This window comes from Drosophila subobscura, chromosome A (assembly GCF_008121235.1).
Source record: "Drosophila subobscura isolate 14011-0131.10 chromosome A, UCBerk_Dsub_1.0, whole genome shotgun sequence".
In the NCBI taxonomy this organism is placed as follows: Eukaryota; Metazoa; Arthropoda; class Insecta; order Diptera; family Drosophilidae; genus Drosophila; species Drosophila subobscura.
Window position 1 is genome coordinate 21873734 of NC_048530.1, and position 13495 is coordinate 21887228.

Consider the following 13495-nt stretch of genomic DNA (forward strand, 5'->3'; position numbering starts at 1 on the left):
GCCTTCAATTAAAACTTACGCATACAAACAGGATGTGCCGGTTATGTGGCGCAGGATCCCTGAATAAACACACCCAGATACGAGTCCCAGTGCTCATGCAGATACAACAGATACAGAGATGCAGGGAGATCCCTTTGCTGTGCAGTGCCCAGTGCATTGCTCGCCTCATGCCCCAGATTTCAGTTCTCATTTCTTTTGCCCCCCCACTGCCGGCTTTTGTTGTTGTTGTTAATGATTTATACAAGGATTAATTTATACTCACTAATGGATTTCAGTGTACAGGCGGCGGCTGTTCGTCCTGCAGCATTCAATATTATCAATTACTCAGTCACCGGGGCAGCCCGGTCCCGCCTTCGAGTCTGCAAAATAAAAAGGGAAAGAAATTAAGGAAAATTAATTATGGCCCAGTAAGCAACCACCGCATGCAAATTGCTTCGTATTTATTGGACGGCATCGCATCGGTAGTATTTTCATGGCATGCCATGGCACGGTACGGTATGTATTCGCATCAGCGCATTCGTCTCTCTGCCATTCGCTTTCGCATTCATTTCAGGTGTCGCTGGAGCTCGGTCGGTCGGTCGGTCGGTCGGTCGGTCGCTGATCAAACGAGGCATTCCTTCACTCATAAAAATCAACTAATTTGCACACTTTACGCCATGGAAAAAGTCCTTTGCTCCGGCAACCATTTGGATGCCACAAAAAACGAGAGATAGCCAAAGGAAGCAGAAGAAGAGCGAAAGAGAGGGCCAAAAAAAGTGAGGAAAATGTACGGAAACGGCTGTCAATAAAATAAATGAGCGCCATTAGCAGCGGAAAATGATGAACACTTGAAAGTGTTTCGCCCGGCAAGCATCGAACCAGACACTAAGCCCCGGCCCCGGCCCCGGCCCGGCCCACCGGCCACTGCCACTGCCACGCCCCCAAGTGACTACGCCCATTTCTGGGAGCAAAGCAAAAAGCAAATAGAGCTAGAGATAGAGGGAAACGAAGAAGGAACAGACAATGCAAAACATTGGCAATCGAAATGGTGCGGAATGATATCGGGCAATGGACAATGAATGGCATTTTAGTGAGGAAATTAGTAATAAGTGCAAGAGCTACAGCCTGATAAGTTAGGTATATGTATAATTCCATCGGAGGTGGAGGTGCCATAGAGGGAAATCAATGGGATATAAATAAGTAAACGAAATAATCGAAAGATTAGACATTGACTGGATCGGTGTTGGAATCTCCAAACCTACTTTAAGATCTATGGTATATGTCGCCGTAATTCACTGGAATAATCCCACACTTCTCACATCAATCCCTAATCATATCGATGAATGTAAATGATTTATTTTCTTTTCACATTTATCGATGTGTGTCTGCATTATGAAATGCCAGCCTTTTTGCATCTATTCCATCCACTGTGCCGCATCGCAACACATCGCATCGTCTGGACTTTGCCAGTCGACTAGATCGCAAGATATTCAGCGAGACATGTGTCTGGGGGCTTGAGGGTGGCCTGTAACTACTTCCCTCCGTCCTTCGCCCCATGACGCAAGTGCGAGACGGAGGTGGGGACGGGGACTGTGGCTGTGGTGTGGTGTGGTGTGGTGTGCTGGGCGGATGGTATGTTCGCAGTTGTGTGGGTCACAAAGCCGAAGGCAAACAAGTCGCGTATATATTTGTGCAAATAAAATTTGCTTGAATAATTTTATGAATGGTAGACAAACTGTTAAAGCGAATGGTGGAGGAGGAGCAGGAGAAGGAAGAGGAGAGGAGAGGAGAGGGAAGGAGGCAGATAAAGCAGGAGAGAGTAGAGGGATGGTGCGGGGGAGAGTGAAGCGCAAAGAGTGAAAGAGTAAACCGAGAGGGAAAACGTGGGAGCGGGTGAAACCGTCATGACATACAATTTATTATTGCATCAAAGGGTTAATTGCACACAGCCATGTGTCTGTGTGTGTGTGCACGAATGCACGTGTGTGTGTGCATGTGTGTGTGCTGCAACTTGGGTCCGTTTGCTGGTTACCGTAAGTGGCACACAATTATGCTGCCAGCTGCCTTTTCAAGTGTATTTTTCTTGCGGTGCATTTTCCACGTGCCGTCACTTCTCTCTCTCTCTCTCTCTCTCATTCTCTTTTACGCCCTCTACGGTGTGTGTGTGTGTGTGTGAAGTGTTTAAATAAACGACAACACTTGAAATAAATTGCAGCAAATCAAGTTAAATAAATTGCGCGAATGTACGGGGAACCATCAGCGCCACAAAACGAATGAATGGAGGCGCCAACAGCAGCCAAGAAGGAGGCGCCCGCCGTGGCTTGGTCTGGGCGGTGGATGTGGCATCGTTATCACCCACAGACAGACACACACACACACGCATACACACTCATGTTATCATGTCCCCATCTGTGTGTCAGAATTTAATTTAAGAATTCTCATCCGATTTTCATACTCGATTTCCGTCGAGATATTTTCAGAAGCATAGAGAGAGAGACTCAGATGGAACCTCAATAATGATTTTAATAAGCAGCCATGCCACTCGTTTGCCATTGAATGCATCTTCGACTTAAGCCTCTCTCAGAGTGAAGCTGCTTAAGATGAACCAATAAGCAATAAGCAATAAATTGCCTACCGACTATGAGGCTGTTGCCTTCTGATGGAACTGAAGGAATACATTTTCAAACTATTAGCCCCATTTGCAGTTGAACAATCTCCTTTCCAATTCCCCTTCAGTGCAAGCATCAAGTAAATGCACATCCAAGTCCACATATGGCAAATAATTCCCACTGCATTTTCGGAATTAGTTTTTTTGTTCGCCGTAGAGTCGATCAATTAACGAAGCAATTAACATTCGGATTAAATCTGTTTCAATGTTAATCACTCCGTCAATTAAATAATAATCAAACCATGTGCTGTGTTTTTCAAACCATTTAGTGAAACATTCACGGATGGGTTGCAATCGCTTACCCTCTCCAGAGGGGACATTCACTTACGCAGATTAAACCATAAATGGAGCCATCTTTGAGGTACAAATTGAAGTGTTTGGATTTATCTTCAGGGATGTTCCGATGTTTCTCTGTCACCCTTCTGTTTATTCTTTTGTGTATTTAATTTATTTATTTTGTATTTGCTAAACGGAAAAACGAGTTGAACGGAAAAACCATATGTGCCATTGGGGTTTATTTGTTCTGCGACGGCCTGAGAATTGTCCGCATGTTTTGCTGTGATTTTTATTTTTCCATAACCCCTTCCCCTGGGCGAGGTGCAGTGGCAGGGGGGAGGCAATATACATACACTTTGATTAAGTGCGTGGCTCCAAACGACATTCGCCGACGGGAGATTGACTCATTTGCCCATTTTTGATGGAATGTCGCCAACTAAAATGCTTTGCCGCCTTTCCGGGCCCACTCAAGGCTGCCTATGATCCCCTGCCCCCCCCCCTCGTCCGCCATGGTGTCCGCCCAATGGCCTCGTTTTGGGCCAAGTTTATCGCGTTGTTTGCCTTCTGCTTTGTTTGCCTTTGCCGCTGTGTCAACACGCGGGGAAAACGCAAAGCAAGGAAGCGCCATGGCTGCCAGGGGGGGCGTAGAGCGAAAAAGTAAACGAAAAGGGTTGTAAAAACGTAATGGGGAGTTAAATAAAACAGCGAACGTGCTGTGTGGGCCAGGAAGGGGGACAGGGGCAGGGCCAGGGACAGGGATGCGGACACAGGAGGCGCACACAAAAATATGCAAACACTCGCACATCCGAAATTGATCAAAGTAACTGAAGAGACTATGTGATACCCATGGATGAAGTGAGGGATAATCATTCGCTGGAACTGTTACAATTCCAATATCAAGTGTCAGGGGGCAAACATGCCGAGGGATCAAGACTTGTTATGCCGAAGATTCGTACTTGCAGATCTTCGGCTGGAATGGACACAACTGCTTGATCCAAAGTTTTGTTGCTAATTCTGTAGATTTAATTGCTTTAGGTATCAACTTGTCATACAATGCAGCTTCCGGGTCAGAGCAACACTGAAATATTTTCCAATGAACAAATGCCACCACGCCAAACTACACAGCTTACCCCAAGCAGCCATCGAACGCCAAGGGGTACGAAAAAAGAAATGTGCAAAAATATATATTCAAAAAGTGTCATAAATGTAATACAACTTTTCCTTTATGACAACTGCATATGTGTGTGCTTGTGTGTGCTTGTGTGTGTGTCCTGTGTTCGTGTGACGGTGTTTGTGTTGGCGCGTTGTTCAAGTGCCGCTTGAACAGAAACTTCTCTTCTCAGTCGCTGTCGTTGTAGTCGTTGTCGGCCTGGCCAATAAAAATAAAAATAAAAAAATGGAATTCAAATAAAACTAAACAAGCCAAAGCCGTAGAAAAGAGCCAACCAAAGACCAAAACTTTATCCCCCTCACAAAAATATGTCTATCCATTTCGTATTTGGATCTTACAAATACACGAGTATTTTCATATATTTGAATTGAGCTCTGGGATAATGCCTTTTTGCAGATACATTTGTGTAGGCAGTGCACTGGCTGCGAAGGAGTATCTATGAAAGGGTCAGCAGTGGGTCAACAGAGTCCTAAGGCAAGGCCATAACATGAATTAGAAAATTTGTGTCTATGCATAAAGATGGTGTGGTTGTGGTTTAACCGATCGAAAGACAGGGGGATAAGCCCGGATTGTATTTTTCCATGCATTTACGTATTGTATTGTATTTCCCAAAGAACTGAAGCCACCGACCAAAAATGTCCCCATTCCTGGTCACCAAAAACCGACACAGAAAACAAAACCAGGTTGTCCGATTAGCTAATTTTGGGAGACCAAAACAGTGTGCTTCGAAACTGTAGAGCTTCGTATGGATAAATATAATAATTAATAGATAAATTAAATGACTTAAATCTTTTAAGCTTTGCCAATAAATTACAACAATCATCGATGAGAAGCTGCTGAAGGATATCTTGAGAAGGGAACTCAAATTCAATCTGGAGCTCGTTTGTTCTATCCTTATGCTTATGGGGCGCACTGTCTGGCACTGCTTTTCTTTGATGTTACGTTGGGTTACGTTCCATCTGCTCCTCCGACTGGTGAGAGTGTGTGTGTTCTGCGTGTGTGCGGCCACTGGTAAGTGCTCTTTGGTAGTCCACTCCTTTGAAAGGTTGAAAGCAGTGCCAGGCTGCTACAAACCCAAACTGCAGTACACACAGACAAGCACACACACACAGAGGCACAGGCATATCGCCCACACACACACTAACCCACAGCCATATGCACTCACCCGCACACTTATATGGAAAACATTGGGCAAACATTCTGCCAAAAGTTGTTACAAAAATTTAAAAAATAAATTCAAAGTGTTGTTGTTGCTCTTATCGAATTGCAGCAGCGGATGGTGGGTGGACGGGCGCCACGGGGGGTATGGTGTGGTAACAGGCGCCTCTTGGCATGCAGATTGCCAGAGCCGATGGCGATGCGTCCACTGACTGCCTATGGCCACAGAACGAACCCCAAAAAAAAAGTACAGAGAAAGAAAGAAAACAGAGAGACATGAAAGAAGTTTTGCGTGGGAGAAGCGACGACATTGATACCCTAGAAGCTCATTTGGATACCCTTAAGCCTGATTTTTGTGTGTTTTTTGCATCTTCCTGCAAGAGAAACTTGAAGGCAATGGAATGGAGAATTGAATGCTGATTCATGTTAAGTTTGATCATCATTTTGTGTGAAGGAACTCTAGCAGAGGGCTAAGACGCTGTCTCTCTGCAAACATCTGTTTGAGGAACTCATAATAACCCACCACCCCCACAAAACGTTGGACGGGGAAGCAGGAAACTGGAAAATGCCGCTACTACAACTTGTTCGCCCACCAAACGGCTTCTTGCATCATTCCCACTCACATGTGGGCTCATACCTGAAGAGGAAGGAGGGCAAAGGAGCGAGAGACAACGGAAAAAGAATTGAAACTGCAGTGAAAATAAATTAAAAAATAAAAAATTAAAGAAAAAAAAAAGGAAAAACGAAAAGGAAACTGGAAATGAAAGCAAAAATGGAGCAAAAGGAAACCGCTGCCGCTCCAAGGAAAAAGCCATAGCGTAGCGTATGCAAGGCATTTACGCGCTCCTCCCCTCCCACCGCCAAAAGTTGTGCCCCCCTCTTTATGCCGACGCCACTGCCACTGCCACTCCGACTACGAAGCTGTGGAAGATTGCTTAAAGTTTTATTGGTTGTTGTTTGCAAAGCAAAAACTTTACTTTTGCGCGCTTTTCTAACAGTGAAAACACACACAAACACACACAGCCACACACCCACCCACACAGGAAGGGCGGGAGGGGGGGCATGGCGCGGATGTGTGTGTGGCAAAAGTTGCCGAATGGAAAATGAATCCAGCAAGAGGAGGGAGTGCACCCGCGATTCCTTTTGCTTTCTTTTGCTTTTTTTTGATACTCTTTGTCTGGTTTCTTCTGCTGCTTTCTTGTTCCTGCTGCTCCTCCCCCTCCCCCTCCCCCTCCTGCTACTGCTTTTTCCACCTACTTCTTCGTTTTTTTTTTTTTTGAAACTGAAACTGCCGTTAGTCAAGTGGAGCACCGCTATTCCCATTTCCATTGCCCATCCCCGATCCGCACACATCCGGAAGTCGTCGAAGTCGCTGCAGAAGTCGATGCGATGCCCCGAATGGGCCTTCGAATGGGAGTTCCGAGTGGCAGTGGGAGTTCCGAGTGGGAGTGGCAGTGGCAGTGGGCATGGTTGGTGCCCTCCTCTTGGAGTCAAAGTTGAAGTTAAAGTTGAGGTCATCTCGAGAAGCAGAAAGCAGCAAGGGATGCGAACCGAGTGACGTCTCCCGAATGCGTGTAATTTTCATAAACAAAACAGTTAAACATCCCACTGTAACACTGTCTAATGGTCGTCCTTGTGGTCCTTGTAGCCATTCCCATCATCATCATCATCATCATCATCGTGTGCCTCCCCTCCCCCACCACCACCACGGTCATTTCAAGTGCAAAAGTACACGAAAAGTTTTTGGTCGCGTTCTCTATTCCTGCTCCTCCTGCTTTAAATGCAGATGGAAACAGGACTTGTAATGGGAGACGAACAGACCCAGAGAAACGTTGTGAAAGAGAAAAGAGATCTATGTGGAGAGAGAGATATGGATTATTTTTTATGCGGAGTGTTGTAATAATTTAAATGCCAAATTTAATGCCCCCAAATGCTTGTGGCTTTAAAAATTTTGCCACTCGTCTTCCTATTTCTACATTCTTTGGTTTGTCTTTTTCCTTTGATTTTTGTATATTTTTTCTACACTTTTTATTTGATTTTATTCGCATTTTAACATTTAATTTTAATTGTTCTCCCTCCCTCCCTACAAAATTGTTTCTGACTTCGTTGTGAGAGAGAGAGTAAACTTCTTTCCAGAGAGTAAACTAATGTGAAGAGTGATAAAACCGGGAACAATCGTGGAAGAGAGCAGAGTGTAAAGGCGGGTCCCATCTTCAGTGCAGCTTCAGCTGCTCGGGCTTGCAGATCTCCGTGTCGATCAGCCACTGGCAAATGTTCTCGCGCTGATCCCCCTTCAGCTTTATGAGCTGCCCCTGCTGCGGTTCATCGGTGACGGTGCCGTCGCACAAGAACTCCTTCCGGCATGCGCGCACAATCTTCTTGAGGTCAAAGATCTCGGACAGGCCCTGCACGATGGTGATCATCCTTCGGCTGCTACGCTGCTGCAGGCGAATGTGCACCAGACCCTCCTCTTGAGTGTCGTTGTCCCCAGATTGCTCTTGAGTGGTATTTAAATTCTGAATAGTCGACATTTTGTCTAGTCGAATTCAATGTTTTCTTTACTTGTTCGTTGTTGTTGATAGTTTGCGCTGTGGGAAGTCGATGCAGTGAATGTCTGATGGGGGCCAAGCACTGACATGCCTCGCATGGCCTTCCTGGCAGATTCCTTGTCTCTGTGCCAATCAGTAGTTCTCATATTCATCAATCAGCAGCATCAGTCAGCTCTCAGTAGTATTCAATCATCATCGAAAGACAGAGCAGACCACCAGCCGTTGATTATCCTTTTCATTAGAGTGCGCCTCGGGCCACGCCCACCCCCGTTAGGGGTACACACCCCCCATACGCACACAGACACAGACACAGACGCACTCTGCTCTAGCGGCCATGGAAATGGCACTTAATGGCCGCCGCCGCCGCCGCTGCTGCTGCTGCTGCTGCTGCTGCTGCTGCCAGAGACACACACAGAAAGCATGGGGAAAGGAAAACTTTGTGCAAACTTTTCGCAGAGCCAAAGGAAAGCCTCTCTCTGTGTGTGTGTGGAGGAATGTCATTGGCGGAAATTGAAACGCACATGACAATCCATTTCATCAGCAGTTTAGTTGCTTTTAGAACATTTTCGGGTAGACATAGGACCTGCTGCTGCGGCTAGGAGTAATCGATGCCTTGTGCATGTCCTTTCAGTCCTGTGTATGCTGCTCTGCCTGTGTCCTGCCCCATGGGCCATGTGATGTGATGTGATGTGAGTGGCAGCCACTAAGCCAAATCAACAAAAATCAACATTTCGACAACAAAGTCCTTGACTGTTAAAGTTAACCGGACAGCAGGACACGCAGCAAAGGAGGAGCCAAATGCCATAACACAGCATAATAGAAAAGAAAGAAGAAACTGTGTGTGTGTGTCTATCTGTCTGTCTGTCTATGCCAGGCATCATCATCATCTTGGGGCCATAAGCCTCATGTCCATGCGTCTGTCTGCAGGGGCCGGCTAGCCAGTGGCAGTAGCAGTTGGCAGCTAGGGGCATGGGGCACGGGGCACGGACTGAGTGTGTATAATCAATGTCAGTCAATATTTTCCCAGAGAGCGGACAAAAGACAGAAAGGGGCAGAAAGCGGCGACAGCCAGCAGCTGAATGGAACCCCAAATGGAATTGAATTGAAAAGAAATGAAAACGAGAATCGAATCCAAGAATCCAAGAGACGAAAACATAACAAAAACTAAATTACATATGCATACAAAAATCAATGTCAATGTGTGGGTATATCTCCATCTCCATCTCCCTCCCCCTCTCTCTCTCTATGTGCGTCTTTATGGTAAATGACAACAACGAACAGCCTACAACAATGGCCCCTACAACATTTTCTGATTAGTTTGCGAAAAGAAGAAGGCAATCATATCAGTCGCCACAGAAAACGCTGACAACCGACAGAAAATCTCAATACAAAAGTAAAGGTCAGAGGTCGCACAGCATTTTGAATAGTTAATCAAAGGCCGCTTGCCCCAAGAGCTAGCACTAATTAGCTTTCAATTGCAATCATAAGTTATTCAATCGAAAATCGAAAGCCCCAAAAGGATTTTCGAGGCAGCAGAGAATGCAAGAATGAAACTTGCATTTTCCTTGAAGCCACAGCAAAAGAAAATATATTTTTATGGTGGTGAAATCTGGTAGGGGAATGTCCAGAAAATGATTTACAGAATGGTGGTCTGAGACATACTGGAAGACGCTCCACTGGACGCTCTTTTAGAGAGTGGAATGACATAATTGCAGTCGATAGAAAAGATTTCCATGGCAGTTCCAAGAGTACAAAAGTAAAGGCATTCAAGAGTAAAATATTATATTTAGCGGAAGAGACAATCGATGAGGGAATCTACAGGGTAACCATTCCTGAGCCTCAACCTACATGCACTACAAATTCCCTCCTTAAAGTAATTTAAACGTTTGCACTTTGTCAGCAGTGGGTCTTCCTTCCGGCTGCTCCTTCTGCTCCTTCAGTCCTTAGCGAATTAGCCCCCAAATTGCATAAAAGTTCATTCTCATCTTCATCTAGAAAGTGGCACCCCGGAGGGCCGTGGTCGGGGTCGGGGTCGGGGTCGGGAGTGCAGTCCCTGGGTGCCACGACCACAAGCCATTCCGCTTATTAGCCTCATTTGCGGACATGCGGCTCATGAGAGCAGAACAGGACACAAGGCAGAAGGACGCGCAAAAGGACTCGGACTTGTTCAAGGAGCTTGTACTGCGGGGGGGACACTGGATTTCAAATTTGTTTTTAATTTTCTGCATTATTCTACATTCTGGATGGACTTTTTTCCGCACGCATTACCGTCTGCTTTGGCACCTTTTTTTCCGTTGCCCACCGCATAACCCTTGTGTGTCCCTTTTTTGTGTGTGTTTGTTGGCTCTTTTTCTTTGCCTACTTTGTCACTGCTTAACCTGCCTCATGCCCCATGACCCACACGCTCCTTGCGGCGGCAGTTTCGTCTCTCGCATATTAATGAGCTTTCGTCTTTAACACGCTCTTGAATTAGTTGCGAAGCGCGACTCGCTGTCGCCTCTGCTTTTCCACCTTTTCCACGAAACTTTCACGATGTTCCCCTCCGCCCCCTCAGCAAGCAGCAGCGGTAGGTGGTTGCAGGGGGCAAAACTTTCCTTCCTTAGAGCTGCCCGCAGACAGTTCTGCGGTTCCGTTTCTCGACTCCTACTTTTGCACCTTTTTGTCGTGGCATTTTAATTTTCTTTCACTCCCTCGCTCTTCCCCTCTCTCCCTCTCCCTCTCCATCTCCCTCTTATGTCTTTCTCGCTCTTTTCCTTCAGTTGCCTGCTCGCACTCTTGCTTTGTATTGTACCCTTTCAGCGAGAGGTTCAACAATTTCTAAGTGGAAGTTTAGTTTTCTTAGACAGACACCTGTCGTCTGTGGCTCCGACCTTGATGGGCGCTTAGGCGCTGTTTAGTTCTTGAACTTATGGTTATGACAGCCAGCTTTTTTCTATACAATTTTTCAATTGAAGATGGCAGGACCATTTGAAAAGGGTGAGGCTTTGTTCAAGCAACACCGAGCAGCGCTTGGATCCCAGGCAGAAAACGTAGTCCACCAACCAGTTCCATGGAGGAACTCCACCAACTTCGACTTGGAAACTCGCTCCCGCATCTTGGACCACCGCCTGGTCGTTGAATTGGTTTTGGTTTTGGTTTTGGGACAACTTCATGAAGGGGACTGCTGGCTGCTCCTCCTGCTTCTGCTGCTCCTGCTTCTGTTTCCTCTTTTTCTTCGGCTGTTGCTCATTTTGCGCTTAATTTCCGTTTTAATTTCGTTCGTTTTATTCAAAACCTTTTCGCTGTCGCTTCAACATCTTTCTTTTAGTGCCACCATCTCTCCGTATCCATCTTTTCGGCCATGGCCTGCTAGCGGAGCAAAGACGCGAGTCTCATAGCAATTAGGTACTGTCTTAGGTCCTGCGGAGGACAGCTTCTTTTTCTTTGTACTGTTTGCCTTTGACTTTGACTTTGAGGCCTCTGAGTTCTCCCTCTGTTTCTCTTTGCGCTGCCTCTAGTTTTCCTTGGCTGCTGGTCAGTTGCTGACGTAGACACAATCCCGCCGCAAACACAGACGCAGACACACACACACCAGCAGATAAACCCATCCACCTATACAGTCACGTCTCTGTGTGCCTATCCATGTGTTTGTTTGCGTAAAAATTTCATACGCCAGCAGAAAATTCATTCGCGCGTGGTGCCTACTTCCTTTTCACAGGAGTATCTATCTATATGTCTATCTATCCCTTCGACAGGCATTTGATATATGTATGTACATATGTGTGTATGTATGTGTGTGTGTGTGTGTGCGATTTGTATGATTTATAAATGAGAGTTGATGCATTACCATATCCCCCCGCACTCTCTCTCTCTCTCAGCCTCTCGACATCACGCTCTTTGCTCTGCTCCGCTGCCGCTCATAAATGTTTCAACTAAATTTGTCACCCACACAGCCACGCCTCCAATTGCCCATCCGCCCATTGTTTGGTGGGGTTTGACCACAACAAGGAATCGATTTGAATAATTTGAAAGGCGGCTAATCTTCTGCCACAAAGCAAACAACAAGCGAATGACAAAACTCCTACATGGCACACTGAACACATTCATTATCATTAGCGACTGATGCTCGCACACATTCGAATCAAAGTGAATCGTGAATTGGATTAAATTGGGGCTCGTTTTGTGTATGGAATGGTATGCACATTATTTTCTTATATTTCTTTAAAGTACTTTTCGGTTAACAGTACGAAAATTGCACCATAAACAGAAGACAGCCAGCTCGATCTCTGAATTATCTTTCTTTAATTTCTTGCAGGTAGTTTCCCCCAAAAGAGCATCGAATGTTTCTAATTATCATGTGTATTTAGTAAGATACATAAATATGTATTTATGTATAGCTTTTATGTAAATTTGTGTGTATCTTTCTGAATGCTAATCATTTCTGGAATCATTTGATTTGCATTCTATTTATGCTTTATAAAAGTTGTAACCTTTATGTCTCACGCTTCTTTTCCTCAAGTATGAGCTTCCAGTGTGTAAATGATGATTAAATCTGCGATTCTTTCTTGTCACGCCCTGCGATAATTAGCCGAAATCAACTCTTTTTAAGCCTTTTATCTGTAATCTGCAAAATTCTGTCCTTTAAGTACATCAAAAAGGGCTCACCTCCCACTTTTGGGCTACAATTTTTGCTTGTTTGTTTTTTTATTATTAAATTAAACAGAATTTCCTTTCTTGTGTGCGTGTGTGTGTGTGTGTGTGTGTGTTTGTGTTCGTGTGTGCTAGAGGCATGCCAGGGGATGGAGGACCACCTCAATTATGAGATAATTGAATGGGAAATGGGAAATGGAAAAGAAGATGCATTGTTGGCTTTGTTGGTTCTGAGAATTTTGTGAGTGAATTCATTTGAAAACCACCACAACCCCCACCCTCCCACTCATATGTATTTACATATCTCTCCCTCTCTCCTCGCCTATGGGTCGTGTGTGGGTGGCTGGTGAGGGGTTTGGGGTTTGGGGGTACCGCACACAGAGATTCGCTTGGATGGTCTCATTAGACAGAAGATTCGTTACTTTCATGGTCCTTGGTTCTGGTTTTCACTTGACTTTTTTTGTTGTTAGCCCTTCTCCGCGCGCGTTTCGACTTGCACTTTCCACTCCAAAATTCTGCACACATATTTACATATATTTGTGTGTGTTTCGGTCTATCTGCTGTCAGTTTGTTTTGCTTTTATTGTGGTACATACATTTACATATCTTTAGGCAGCGCCTTCCTTTTATTGAAGGCATTCGATAAGCCGAAGCAGATCGTAACAATATCAGAAAATATAATGTAAAACTATGAGAATTTATTCGAAGTAATCCAAAAATGTGCAAAACTATTGCAAAGAAATTATAAAGAAAAAAATAACATTAAGAATCTTATTGATACAAAATAAAAGCGAGGTAAGAATGTAGAAATCTATTTGCATCTTTCATTTAAATAATTCACATTTAAAGGGTATTTAAAACCTCGACTTTCCGAATCATTTCCCCAATCTTCCCGGGTTTTGTATTTTCAGACTGTAAAATGTTTGTTCTGTTGCTGTGTTTTGCGCCTAAATTGTTGAACGCTCTTGTCCTTGTCTTTATTAAAACTTTGCCTCCAGCAGTAAACATGCAGCGAAAGTAAGTAAGAGAGAGATAGAGAGACAGCTGGAAAGAGACGGAAGTCTAA

The 13495-nt window shown here is 44.9% G+C and overlaps 2 protein-coding genes across 2 annotated transcripts in view; both read right to left on the reverse strand.

Moving 5' to 3' along the window:
- The window catches only part of LOC117903265, a 110970-nt gene extending 109434 nt beyond the window's left edge, over window positions 1-1536 (reverse strand). The window contains exons 1-2 of the mRNA XM_034815167.1: window positions 1515-1536; window positions 263-298 (exon numbers count right to left, since the gene is read on the reverse strand). Of these exons, the coding sequence (XP_034671058.1) occupies window positions 263-298; window positions 1515-1536 (58 nt within the window). The remainder of the gene's footprint in view (window positions 1-262; window positions 299-1514) is intronic.
- Window positions 1537-7462: 5926 nt separating this feature from the next.
- Window positions 7463-7783, reverse strand: LOC117903266 (eukaryotic translation initiation factor eIF1-like). Its single transcript, XM_034815168.1, has one exon. The coding sequence runs from the start codon at window positions 7781-7783 to the stop codon at window positions 7466-7468; it is 318 nt and encodes a 105-aa protein (XP_034671059.1). The 3' UTR covers window positions 7463-7465.
- Between the last annotated feature and the right edge of the window lie 5712 nt (window positions 7784-13495).